Below are 13,992 nucleotides of genomic sequence, written 5' to 3' on the forward strand. Positions count from 1 at the left end.
CTTTACCAGCACCAAAGCAACCCCACACCATCACATTATCTCCACCATGCTTGACAGATGGCATCAGGCACTCTTCCAGCATCTTTTCAGCTGTTCTGCATCTCACAAATGTTCTTCTGTGTGATCCAAACACTTCAAACTTGGATTTGTCTGTCCATAACACTTTTTTCCAATCTTCCTCTGTCCAATGTCAGTGTTCTTTTGCTCATATTAATCTTTTCCTTTTATTAGCCAGTCTCGGATATGGCTTTTTCTCTGCCACTCTGCCCTGAAGGCCAGCATTCCGGAGTCGCCTCTTCACTGTAGACGTTGACACTGGCGTTTTGCGTGTACTACTTAATGAAGCTGCTAGTTGAGGACCTGTGAGGCGTCGATTTCTCAAACTACAGACTCTAATGTACTTGTCTTGTTGCTCAGTTGTGCAGCGGGGCCTCCCACTTCGCTTTCTACTCTGGTTAGAGCCTGCTTGTGCTCTCCTCTGAGGGGAGTAGTACACACCGTTGTACGAAATCTTCAGTTTCTTGGCAATTTCTTGCATGGAATAGCCTTCATTTCTAAGAATAAGAATAGACTGTCGAGTTTCACATGAAAGTTCTTTTTTTCTGGCCATTTTGAGAGTTTAATGGAACCAACAAATATAATGCTCCAGATTCTCAACTAGTTCAAAGGAAGGTCAGGTTTATAGGTTCTCTAATCAGCCAAACTTTTTTCAGCTGTGCTAACGTACTTGCACAAGGGTTTTCAAGGGTATTCTAACCATCCATTAGCCATCTTACACAGTTAGCAAACACAAAGTACCATAAGAACACTGGAGTATTGTTGTTGGAAATGGGCCTCTATACACCTATGAAGATATTGCATTACAAACCAGTGTAAATAGAGTGTATTTCTGAATCATTTAATGCTAGCTTCATTGGAAAAAACTGTGCTTTTCTTTCAAAATAAGGAAATTTCTAAGTGACCATAAACCTTTGAACGGTAGTGTACGGTATATACAATAATAAGCATTATTCCAACACTTTGACATCCATCTTCTGCAGGATCAGAAGGTGTCTCAGCAGATCCATTTATCATGTATCCTGTGTAAAGGTGATCTCTGTTTATGTGACAACCATTTTACCCATTGTTACACATGTCCATCACACCAAACTGCAAGAAGAGAACTAAAAAAAAACGGCTCACAAAAATGAAAAATAAACTGGTCATGAAAGAGTTAATATAAATGTGTATTTTATCACCTACAGGATATGAAATAGAATACGATATGCTAGATTGATTGGTTAGGATTTAGGAACATACAGATCCCAGAAATACTCAAGTCATGATGATTAATAGTACTAGCAATAAATTACCATATTGATGGGACAAACCAAAACAATTTAAGGAATAAATTAGTTGGTATAATTTCTATTGTTAAAGTCAGGAATTATGAGGATGAGGTTTAGGCTAACTACCTTCAGCATTTATACCATACAGATCAGGTAAGGATTGGTTACATTTTACATCAGAAATGGATAGTCCTTCACATTTCCACGACAATATATCAATATATAGAACAACCTGCCAAAAATTAGTTCTTTAAGCACTATACATTTAACTGAAGCATTAAGTCTGAAGACATCTAAGGAGTTTTTATTTAAAAATATCACAGCAGAGGTGAAAATTGATTTGGTCATAAGTCAGCTAAGAGGATACAGGAGAAAAACGTTACGGGCAACAACCCTGCAGTCGGAACAAGCTCCCTGAATGATTCATCATTAATTCCTCCTGCTATATATATATGACACAGAGGCTGCAAAAGTCAACTGAGCCAAAATCTTTTAAGAGAGTGTATTGCAAAAAAAATACCTGCATATTGGTGAAATAAATGCCCTCAAAGGTGTCGAAGGTCTAAAAATTTTAACTACAGCAACAAAAGAATTAAAATCTAATGCAAAACAGACAAGGAAACCAAGCAAAGGTACACTCAAAGAAAATAATAATCCTTTGCACAAGTCATTTGTCACTGAAGGTTACTGTCCAGGGTCAACACAATTTTCCAAATATAAAAAGTACCTGACATTGGTACACACCACATCCATGCCTCTTGTTCATTTTAATAGAATCATTCAATTTCAAATGACACCTGAGCATCACAAATCAATCTGTCAGCCATCATTGTAGCTTGTCAAGTCTCTTAATGATTCCTGTCTGACACCTAGACTTTTCCCATCAGTTCTTCAAATATACCACTGAATCAATGCAATTTCTGGTCATCCTGGTCTTTAGGAACTACATTATCCCAACACTTCTTAATTCCCATGTACAGTACAACCCTTGCTGCTCCTATTACTATATAGCACAACATCTATTGGTGGTTTTAATAGACTAGTAACAGTTTAAAGTATAAGCACCTTTTTAATGAGATTTTAGCTCTACAACATCTAAAATCAAAATGTCAAACAATACTACACACAGCCTTGACTAACACTCTTTAGTAGGAGCAACTGCTCTCTCGTTACAGACCACAAGCATACCCTTTGTGTAATGTACTGTATTTGTAGTCCCACAGTCATGGGGCAAGAACACCCACTGAGCTCTGAACTTTAAGGTCCAAAAGAGAGAAAGGAGAAAGGAGGTCCTGAAAACAAAGGAAGCAATACAGCCCCTTTTTCAGTCTAATAATGTAGCATAAATGTGTTAGCCAGATGTATGACTGTCATGATGATTGAGCTCTTACACCATGCCTACACTGTAGAGGAAGAGATGTCCGCCGACATCAGCACCTTTTTCAGCTGAGTGTGCATCTTCAGACGCACGTTAATTTGAAATGTATTGTGGCACAGAGAAACATCCCTGCACCGCCATAGCTACTGTATAGGGGCAACCAGACTATCAGGGCTCGGAGCTGATAATGGCGTTCCCGTCGCCGGTGATCAATGATGTCACTGTTAGGCGCTGCCCTCCTGCCTCTGGTTATGAAGGCGGAAGAGGACACTGCTCGTTGTGAGAGTGGGTACAGGTGAATAGGTTTTGTTCTTATTTTTATTTTAAATATGTTGGAGACGAGTGCCAGGATTTGGGGAATTAAGGGACCAGGAGGGGGGACATTGTTAAAGTATGGAGGTTGGGTAAAATTATTACAGGATGGAGACAAGGATTGGGGATATTGTTAAAGGTTGAGGGCCAGGATGGAGGACATTATTAAAGAAAGTTGCAATGATGGAAAGCATTATTACCGGATGGGTCAAGCAAGGAGAACATTATTACAGGATGGGGGCAAGGTTGGGGAAATTATTAGAGGATGAGGGCCAGTATAGGTAATATTATTACAGGATGGGGGACGTTATTACAGGATGAGTAACATAAGTACTGTATGAAGACCAGAATGATGAACATACATTATTAGTTTTTGGCAGAAAGTAGAGGATATATTAGGAGTATATATTACTGAATAGACCTTATTAAGGAATTGAGCCAATTGTGGGAAATTATTACTGTATGGGGCAAATTAGGGGACATTATTACTGTATGGAGGCGAAAATAGGGGATACTATTATGCCACAATGTGGGACAATAATAATAATCCACATTGTGGTCCATACATTATTAAATTATGGAGCCACAATATGGCATGTTCCAACCGTATCGAGGCATAAAAGGTGGACGCTATTCCTGTTTGGGGCAGAAATGGTGTCCGTCACTATTGTATTTTTGCCACTGGCGAGAGAGCATTACTGATGTATTTAAACACAAAAACATATATTACTACTGCATGGGGGGGAAAAGAGGAAATTTACTACTGTAAGGGGACCACAAAAGGGGGCATGTGTACTAATACTGCATGGAAGCCACAGAGGTGGACATTTCTAGAGTGAGGGTGTCACAAAGGGAGACATCGCTACTGTTATATTTTATTTCTACAAATACTGTTACCATGGGCAGAAGAAAAGGGAGGTACTGTTACTGTGCAGGGCACCAGGGAAGCACTATTGCACTTTTCCTCTTCATTTGGCATGGTGTAGATGTTGGGGGAACAATTGTGGAGGGTGCTGTAGAAGTGATTAGTCATAGATATATTTGCGTTATTTTCTGCAGAGACAAGACCTGTCTGGAAGAAGTCGTAGTGGTCTGTGCCAGAGAAGACGAAAGGAAAAAATTAATGACTTCATCGGTAAGTGTATATTGAAGGACCTTTCCATTATTTTTTTTATTTTTTTTTTTTCCTTTGTTAGTCCAGCTTCTCCCAGTTTCAGTGATGCTCCGATATGTTGTGGCACCACATGACTACATTTGTGACCTGCTGAATCACATGAAGATTGCTGTGTGGAGCAGAGGTCACTTTTTGAATTTTCTTAATGCACGTCTATGAGATTCAGAATGAAGCTAGAGATCTTGGCTCTGAGTCTCACTCCATTGAATGAGTATCTGCAGCTGCACGAAGTGATCCAGCAGGTTAAAGAGGCAGTCACGTGGTGCCAAAGTGGATAGGAGTATTGCTGAAACAGGGAGAAGATAGTGACAGGTGACTTTCTTTCCATATACTTATACACGTGAGCTCCGATTTATCAAGACAGAAATTTTTCATAATTCATGAAATTGGTAGAGTTATTAGCTAGACTGCATAAAAATAAGCAAGTTTGCAATAACTTGATTTTACGATCTGCTGTCACTCTCCTGCTGTTAAAGCTTTAATCTTACATAGGGTACAGCTTGTTGTCAACGAGATTGATAACCAGAGCTTGGCCAGTATGTGCAGTAGTTACATTCCAGAAGAAGAGTTAACCCTTTAAATACCTGACATCTCTCCAGCCTATTAATTTCTATAGATCAGTTAGCTGCTAAACTTTCCCTCCCTACCAGCTCCTGACTGAGCAGCTGTTATTAATCCTACAAAATCCCAAACCTCTGCAAGAACTTGTGGCCTCACCTGTCATTGATTCCAGTGTAGTTCTCCAAATCACTGCTCCAAAGCCATATGCTTGTTCAAAGGCACTGTTATCTCTATATGCAAACATAACAGTGTAGACTTTACAACAAGCACTGACAGTCGTGAATATTTCACAGTAGCATAAGCTCAGCAGTAGGATGAAGCTACTGAACCAGAAGTGTCACTCAATAAGAAGTGCCCACCCCACAGCAACAAGGAAGTGAAAGATCCTTAAAAGCTATGTGATGGTCAAGACACAACTTGATGAAAAATTTGTAGCATATGCAGCTGTGAATTTTTATACAGACAAGGTAAATTATGCAGTGCATTTACAAGGTTAAAACTCATGCACCTATAATTCAGCGACCATAATTCAGCGACATTTATTGGTCCACACTATACCTGTGGCTCTTCTTTAAGAGGATATGCACAAAGGTTTTCTCTCACAAATTCATATAGAATTAGTCACGGCTATGTCATCAAAAAAGCATGCTATAAAAATAAATGAATGAAAGCACCATACAATAACATAAAAAGCTTCAACAACTCTCTAATGGGGAATTTAAGGGGGCTGGCTTATTATTATAAATTATAAAAGTAGTAAAAAAGAATGATATAATAGCCAATGTACTAATATAATTCAATTAGTCTAGGCTGGCCAATCCTCAAGCATCCGCTTTGGTTATTGGTCCTGATACCTTTGCTTCTGGTCCTACATAGGCTTTCTATGAAGGGGGTTAGCTGAATACTCATTTCAATACCTGTGCTTATCAAATTTTCTTACAATAAATGCATGCACAAAGAAGAGGTCTGGCTTATATATTAGAGAAGTCCAATAGCTACCTTTATGTACATCAATGGCCTTGTGCTGATGTATGAAATACTGTCCAATGTTGAGAAATGGACTGGAAATTAAGCTGATGGGATTTGCGCCCAGTGATTGAATGACTACCATAGCATCAGGAAATTAAACTAAATTAATAAGTTAGGTTACCTACTACTTAAAGTTTATTTGTGACTAGGACGCTGGCCAGGATTGCTGGAGAAACCTTGCCATCTTCAGCACAATGCTTATAACTAGAAAGCACCAGTGGTTGGTCTCCAAAGCAACAAGATGAAAACAAAAGAAGTGTAAAGTGTTAATTTCTCAAGAACGACTGCCAATTTTAAGAAACAGTAAATTACAAAAGTGCTTCTGTTTTTACACGCACTGACGATGTGCATCTATGAAGATGAAAATTAACTTTTAAGACCTTCCGCAACTTTTTACAGAATCCAATGGTGATGTGTAGTGTTATGACCCCAATGGCGAGGGTCTCAGAGGAACGTGGAAGTCTGCAGAATACAAAAATCCAGCTCATAGGGCAGTGGTAACTGGGTTGACCATATATCTACTCCTAACGCCAACACTAGAAGTAGCCGGGGATCATTCCTACGTTGATTCTAGATGACACGCGCCAGCCGGAGAATCTAGCTACCCCTAGTAGAGGAAAACAAAGACCTTTCTTGCCTCCAGAGAAGGGGACCCCAAAGCTGGATAGAAGCCCCCCACAAATAATGACGGTGAGGTAAGAGGAAATGACAAACACAGAAATGAACCAGGTTTAGCACAGAGAGGCCCGCTTACTGATAGCAGAATAAAGAAAGGTAACTTATATGGTCAACAAAAACCCTATCAAAATCCACACTGGAAATTCAAGAACCCCCGAACCGTCTAACGGTCCGGGGGGAGAACACCAGCCCCCTAGAGCTTCAGCAAAGGTCAGGATGTAGATTTGGAACAAGCTGGACAAAAATACAAAACCAAAACAAATAGCAAAAAACAAAAGGCAGACTTAGCTGATATAACTGGAACCAGGATCAGTAGACAAGAGCACAGCAGACTAGCTCTGATAACTACGTTGCCAGGCATTGAACTGAAGGTCCAGGGAGCTTATATAGCAACACCCCTAACTAACGACCCAGGTGCGGATAAAAGGAATGACAGAAAAACCAGAGTCAAAAAACTAGTAACCACTAGAGGGAGCAAAAAGCAAATTCACAACAGTACCCCCCCCTTAGTGAGGGGTCACCGAACCCTCACCACGACCACCAGGGCGATCAGGATGAGCGGCATGAAAGGCACGAACTAAATCGGCCGCATGAACATCAGAGGCGACCACCCAGGAATTATCCTCCTGACCATAGCCCTTCCACTTGACCAGGTACTGAAGCCTCCGCCTGGAGAGGCGAGAATCCAAGATCTTCTCCACCACGTACTCCAACTCGCCCTCAACCAACACCGGAGCAGGAGGCTCAGCAGAAGGAACTACAGGCACAATGTACCGCCGCAACAAGGACCTATGAAATACATTGTGAATAGCAAACGACACAGGAAGATCCAGACGAAAAGATACAGGATTAAGGATTTCCAATATCTTGTAAGGCCCAATAAAACGAGGTTTAAATTTGGGAGAGGAGACCTTCATAGGAACAAAGCGGGAAGAAAGCCATACCAAATCCCCAACGCGTAGTCGGGGACCCACACCGCGGCAGCGGTTGGCAAAGCGCTGAGCCTTCTCCTGTGACAACTTCAAGTTGTCCACCACATGATTCCAGATCTGCTGCAACCTATCCACCACAGAATCCACCCCAGGACAGTCAGAAGGCTCCACATGACCCGAAGAAAAGCGAGGATGGAAACCAGAGTTGCAGAAAAAAGGCGAAACCAAGGTGGCGGAACTAGCCCGATTATTAAGGGCAAACTCAGCCAACGGCAAGAATGTCACCCAATCGTCCTGATCAGCAGAGACAAAACACCTCAAATAAGCCTCCAAAGTCTGATTGGTTCGCTCCGTCTGTCCATTAGTCTGAGGATGGAAAGCAGACGAAAACGACAAATCAATGCCCATCCTACTACAAAAGGATCGCCAGAACCTGGAAACGAACTGGGATCCTCTGTCTGACACAATATTCTCAGGGATGCCGTGCAAACGAACCACGTTCTGGAAAAACACAGGAACCAGATCGGAAGAGGAAGGCAGCTTAGGCAAAGGAACCAAATGGACCATCTTGGAGAAGCGATCACATATCACCCAGATAACGGACATGCCCTGAGATAGCGGAAGATCAGAAATGAAATCCATGGAGATATGTGTCCAAGGTCTCTTCGGGACAGGCAAGGGCAAGAGCAAACCGCTGGCACGAGAACAGCAAGGCTTAGCTCGAGCACAAGTCCCACAGGACTGCACAAATGACCGCACATCCCTTGACAAGGAAGGCCACCAAAAGGACCTGGCCACCAGATCTCTGGTGCCAAAAATTCCCGGGTGACCTGCCAACACCGAGGAATGAACCTCGGAAATGACTCTGCTGGTCCACTTATCCGGGACAAACAGTCTGTCAGGTGGACAAGACTCAGGCCTATCAGCCTGAAATCTCTGCAACACACGTCGCAGATCCGGAGAAATAGCTGACAAGATAACTCCATCTTTAAGAATACCAACAGGATCAGCGACTCCAGGAGCATCAGGCACAAAGCTCCTAGAAAGAGCATCGGCCTTCACATTCTTTGAACCTGGTAAATACGAGACAACAAAATCAAAGCGGGAGAAAAACAATGACCAGCGGGCCTGTCTCGGATTAAGGCGTTTAGCAGACTCGAGATACATCAGATTTTTGTGATCAGTCAAGACCACCACACGATGCTTAGCACCCTCAAGCCAATGACGCCACTCCTCAAATGCCCATTTCATGGCCAACAACTCCCGATTGCCCACATCATAATTTCGCTCGGCAGGCGAAAACTTCCTAGAGAAAAAGGCACAAGGTTTCATAACAGAGCAACCAGGGCCTCTCTGCGACAAAACGGCCCCTGCCCCAATCTCCGAAGCATCCACCTCAACCTGAAAGGGAAGTGAGACGTCAGGCTGGCACAAAACAGGCGCCGAAGTAAACCGGCGTTTCAACTCCTGGAAAGCCTCCACGGCAGCAGGAGCCCAGTTAGCTACATCGGAGCCCTTCTTGGTCATATCCGTCAAAGGTTTCACAATGCTAGAAAAATTAGCGATAAAACGACGGTAGAAGTTAGCGAAGCCCAAGAACTTCTGAAGACTCTTAACTGACGAGGGCTGAGTCCAATCAAGAATAGCTCGGACCTTGACTGGGTCCATCTCCACAGCAGAAGGGGAAAAAATGAACCCCAAAAAGGGAACCTTCTGTACACCAAAGAGACACTTTGAGCCCTTGACAAACAAAGAATTTTCACGCAAAATTTTAAAGACCAACCTGACCTGCTCCACATGCGAATCCCAATTATCAGAAAAAACCAAAATATCATCCAGATAAACAATCAAAAATTTATCCAGATACTTCCGGAAAATGTCATGCATAAAGGACTGAAAAACTGAAGGCGCATTGGAGAGCCCAAAAGGCATCACCAAGTACTCAAAATGACCTTCGGGCGTATTGAATGCGGTTTTCCATTCATCACCTTGCTTAATGCGCACAAGGTTGTACGCACCACGAAGGTCTATCTTGGTGAACCACTTGGCACCCTTAATCCGGGCAAACAAGTCAGACAATAGCGGTAAAGGATACTGAAATTTGACAGTGATCTTATTTAAAAGCCGATAATCAATACAAGGTCTCAAAGATCCGTCCTTTTTTGCCACAAAAAAGAATCCCGCACCAAGAGGGGAAGAAGACGGACGAATATGTCCTTTCTCCAGAGACTCCTTGATATATGAACGCATAGCGGTATGTTCAGGTACCGACAGATTAAACAGTCTTCCCTTAGGAAATTTACTGCCTGGGATCAAATCTATAGCACAGTCACAGTCCCTATGAGGAGGCAGTGCACTGGACTCAGACTCACTGAAGACATCCTGATAATCAGACAAATACTCCGGAACTTCCGAAGGCGTAGAAGAAGCAATAGACACAGGCAGGGAATCCCCATGAATACCACGACAGCCCCAACTTGAGACTGACATAGCCTTCCAGTCCAGGACTGGATTATGGGTCTGTAACCATGGCAGCCCTAAAACAACCAAATCATGCATTTTATGTAAAACCAGGAAACGTATCACCTCGCGGTGTTCAGGAGTCATGCACATGGTAACCTGTGTCCAATACTGCGGTTTATTCGCTGCCAATGGTGTAGCATCAATACCCCTAAGAGGAATAGGATTTTCTAATGGTTCAAGAGTAAAACCACAGCGCTTAGCAAATGAGAGATCCATGAGACTCAGGGCAGCACCTGAATCTACAAACGCCATGACAGGATAAGATAAGTTCAGACAACACCATGAGGGAATTTGCGTTTTTTCTATCACATTGCACCGAATTAGGTGTCTGTTCAGACAACACCATGAGGGAATTTGCGGTTTTGCGCTCCCGCAACCGCCGGTCAATTTGAATAGCCAGTGCCATAGTATCATTCAGACCTGTGGGAATGGGAAAACCCACCATAACATTCTTAATGGCTTCAGAAAGGCCATTTCTAAAATTAGCGGCCAGTGCACACTCGTTCCAATGTGTCAGCACGGACCATTTCCGAAATTTTTGGCAATACACTTCAGCCTCGTCCTGCCCCTGAGACATAGCCAGCAAGGCCTTTTCTGCCTGAATCTCAAGATTGGGTTCCTCATAAAGTAAACCGAGCGCCAGAAAAAACGCATCAAGATCAGCCAATGCCGGATCTCCTGGTGCCAGCGAAAAAGCCCAATCCTGAGGGTCGCCCCGTAAGAACGAAATAACAATTTTTACTTGCTGAGCAGAATCTCCAGATGAACAGGGTCTCAGGGACAAAAACAATTTACAATTATTCACGAAATTCCTAAACTTAAACCTGTCTCCGGAAAACAGTTCAGGAATCGGTATTTTAGGTTCTGACATAGGATTTCTGATAACATAGTCTTGTATGCCCTGCACACGAGTAGCCAGCTGGTCCACACTTGTAATCAAGGTCTGGACATTCATGTCTGCAGCAAGCATAGCCACTCTGAGGTAAAGGGGAAGAAGAAAAAAAAAAAAAAAAAAACTCAGAATCTTCTTTCTTATAATCCCTCTTCTGCAATGCATTAAACATTTAATACTGGCCTGGCAAACTGTTATGACCCCAATGGCGAGGGTCTCAGAGGAACGTGGAAGTCTGCAGAATACAAAAATCCAGCTCATAGGGCAGTGGTAACTGGGTTGACCATATATCTACTCCTAACGCCAACACTAGAAGTAGCCGGGGATCATTCCTACGTTGATTCTAGATGACACGCGCCAGCCGGAGAATCTAGCTACCCCTAGTAGAGGAAAACAAAGACCTTTCTTGCCTCCAGAGAAGGGGACCCCAAAGCTGGATAGAAGCCCCCCACAAATAATGACGGTGAGGTAAGAGGAAATGACAAACACAGAAATGAACCAGGTTTAGCACAGAGAGGCCCGCTTACTGATAGCAGAATAAAGAAAGGTAACTTATATGGTCAACAAAAACCCTATCAAAATCCACACTGGAAATTCAAGAACCCCCGAACCGTCTAACGGTCCGGGGGGAGAACACCAGCCCCCTAGAGCTTCAGCAAAGGTCAGGATGTAGATTTGGAACAAGCTGGACAAAAATACAAAACCAAAACAAATAGCAAAAAACAAAAGGCAGACTTAGCTGATATAACTGGAACCAGGATCAGTAGACAAGAGCACAGCAGACTAGCTCTGATAACTACGTTGCCAGGCATTGAACTGAAGGTCCAGGGAGCTTATATAGCAACACCCCTAACTAACGACCCAGGTGCGGATAAAAGGAATGACAGAAAAACCAGAGTCAAAAAACTAGTAACCACTAGAGGGAGCAAAAAGCAAATTCACAACAGTGTAGATAGATTTCCATATACAGTGAGTTGCCGATGTACAAGAATAGTTAGTATAGCCAGGGATGAAAGATCTCGTTCCCCCTTAAATTTCACTTTTAAGAAGATGAGATTGTAAAGTATAAAATGGGATACCTGAATTTCTTTCCAAAACATTTTCTCTCTGTCATAAAATCCTTTGAAATCTTGGAACTGGCGCAGTAATTCAATGGGGGGTTGAGATCCATATCGATCTAGCTTTGGCATATTTAAATCATCAACAAATATGATGACTCTCTTGTTCCCAGGAGCGCCTGTGTAAATATAGATCAAATAATATTAGGCACAAATTGACACTTGGTATTAACCCTCCAAAAATGTCTGCTCTCTAATGCTACTAGAAAAAAAACATATATGCAACAGACAAAAAGTCAAGTTTGCTATCTCAAGCTGGACTATACGGTACACTTTATAAGGTGCCTGCATTACATGAGGCTTTGCTGATATTGGGGATTTTCATTTATCATACATCTTTTTTTCATTTTTCATTTGAAATTTAAATCAATAAGTTAAAAAACTGAATCACATCTATAATAAGCAAACAAATAATGTAATAACCAACCGTGCAAATATAGGAAGTGTGTGCATCTCTCAAAGCAAGCCTAGCTTGTAGCACCCTCAACTGGCCAGAAAGGTGTATATAAATGACCTTTATAATATATGCCTAAGAAAAAAGCTGCAATGCCAGACTTTATTTAATTTACTTTAACTTTGAGGTTTTATGGATTTTCACATGCAAAAAAAATAAACTTAAAGGTTTCATAAACCCTTTTTTTATTTTCCAAAAAGCCTAATTGTGCTCTAAAAAAATGATACAAAACACATACTCAGTTACCAATACCCTGCTGCTTCTCTGTACAAAGGGGCAGCTAAAGTGATCACGGGCCAACAACAGAGGAAAACAGTTAGCGACTCAACTCCGTTTGGAGTACAAATTCTTTCTTAAAGTAAAGGGCAATCAGGACTGAGAGCATCAAACACCGCTTCAACCTTACCCAGATGACTTTCCCAATCTGGACTGAAGATTACGATATTGTGCAGGTATGCCACAGTGTAATTCTTATAAGGTGCGAGGATCTGGTCCATAGTCCTCTGGAAAGTGGCTGGAGCTCCCTGTAGTCCGAACTGCATCCGGACATATTGGAAGCAATCATTGGGCGTAGAGAAAGCAGTCTTCTCCTTGGCTTCTTGTGACATGGAGATTTGCCAATATCCATTTGTTAGATCCAAGGTGGTTATGTACCTTGCCGGCCGAAATCTCTTGATCAGCTTATCGACACGCGGCATCAAACTTGGAGACTTCGCTCAGCTTCCTATGATCATTACAGAATCTCCATTCTCCATCGGATTTTGGATCAAGGACAATCGTCTTAGACCACCCATTCTTAAAATTGTAAATGACCCCAAATTTCACGATTGACATGGCATAGTTCAGCAGATGACACCACATATACAAACAGCAGGATGGAATAGGGAGAGGAAGGCCCTAACAGTAGGGAACGAGGGATGGGACACCTCCTGACTCCAACTACTAATACCCTATGCAGGTCCTTCCCCCGCCGTCATGTGCCTAGTCCCTAATTGTCACCTCACTATTCCCTGACTAGTGCACTGACTGGCAAGGACTTTAACCTTGCCACTGCAGATGGTATCAATATAGGGAGAGTGACAAACACGAGACAGACAAAAAAAGGGAAATTATACTTAACTACTGCCTCTGCTGCAAAACACTGCACAGGAGAGGATAAGGCACCAGGACCACAAACTCCACAGAAACAGCACATTCACCACAGTACCCAGAGAGCTCTTTACTCCAGGCTGGTCATTATAGATTACTCTACTACAGTCAGCTGATCGATCATGTGGCTATTTAAAGGATGGTGGTAATGGTCACCACCCACATCAGCTGACCAGCAACAAAGCAGCTGCCAGCAAGGAAACTGACATTTACCCTTGTTGGCCCGAAAAGGAAAAAAGATACATCTAAATTATAGCAGAACCAGAGCTGCCACTAATCCAAAACTGAATCATGACACCAAGATTTGGTGTATGTTTCACTTCTTAGGAGATCAGTTCTCAGCGGGCCTCTGGAATTTGTTAGGGCTTCGAATTCACCCTCATATGGGGTTCCCTTAGAACCTCAGGTTCTATGACAATTGTACACCCCGACAAATCTGAGAACAGGTCCTGGTTTTGCTACAG

The 13,992-nt window shown here is 42.5% G+C and overlaps 1 protein-coding gene across 1 annotated transcript in view; it reads right to left on the reverse strand.

Annotated features, from left to right (window-relative positions):
* DNAH6 (dynein axonemal heavy chain 6) overlaps nucleotides 1-13,992 on the reverse strand; it is a 717,942-nt gene that overhangs the window by 417,505 nt on the left and 286,445 nt on the right. The window contains exon 40 of the mRNA XM_077275462.1: nucleotides 11,887-12,044. Within this exon, the coding sequence (XP_077131577.1) occupies nucleotides 11,887-12,044 (158 nt within the window). The remainder of the gene's footprint in view (nucleotides 1-11,886; nucleotides 12,045-13,992) is intronic.

The sequence above is a fragment of the Ranitomeya variabilis genome, chromosome 1 (assembly GCF_051348905.1).
Source record: "Ranitomeya variabilis isolate aRanVar5 chromosome 1, aRanVar5.hap1, whole genome shotgun sequence".
Taxonomy (NCBI): domain Eukaryota; kingdom Metazoa; phylum Chordata; class Amphibia; order Anura; family Dendrobatidae; genus Ranitomeya; species Ranitomeya variabilis.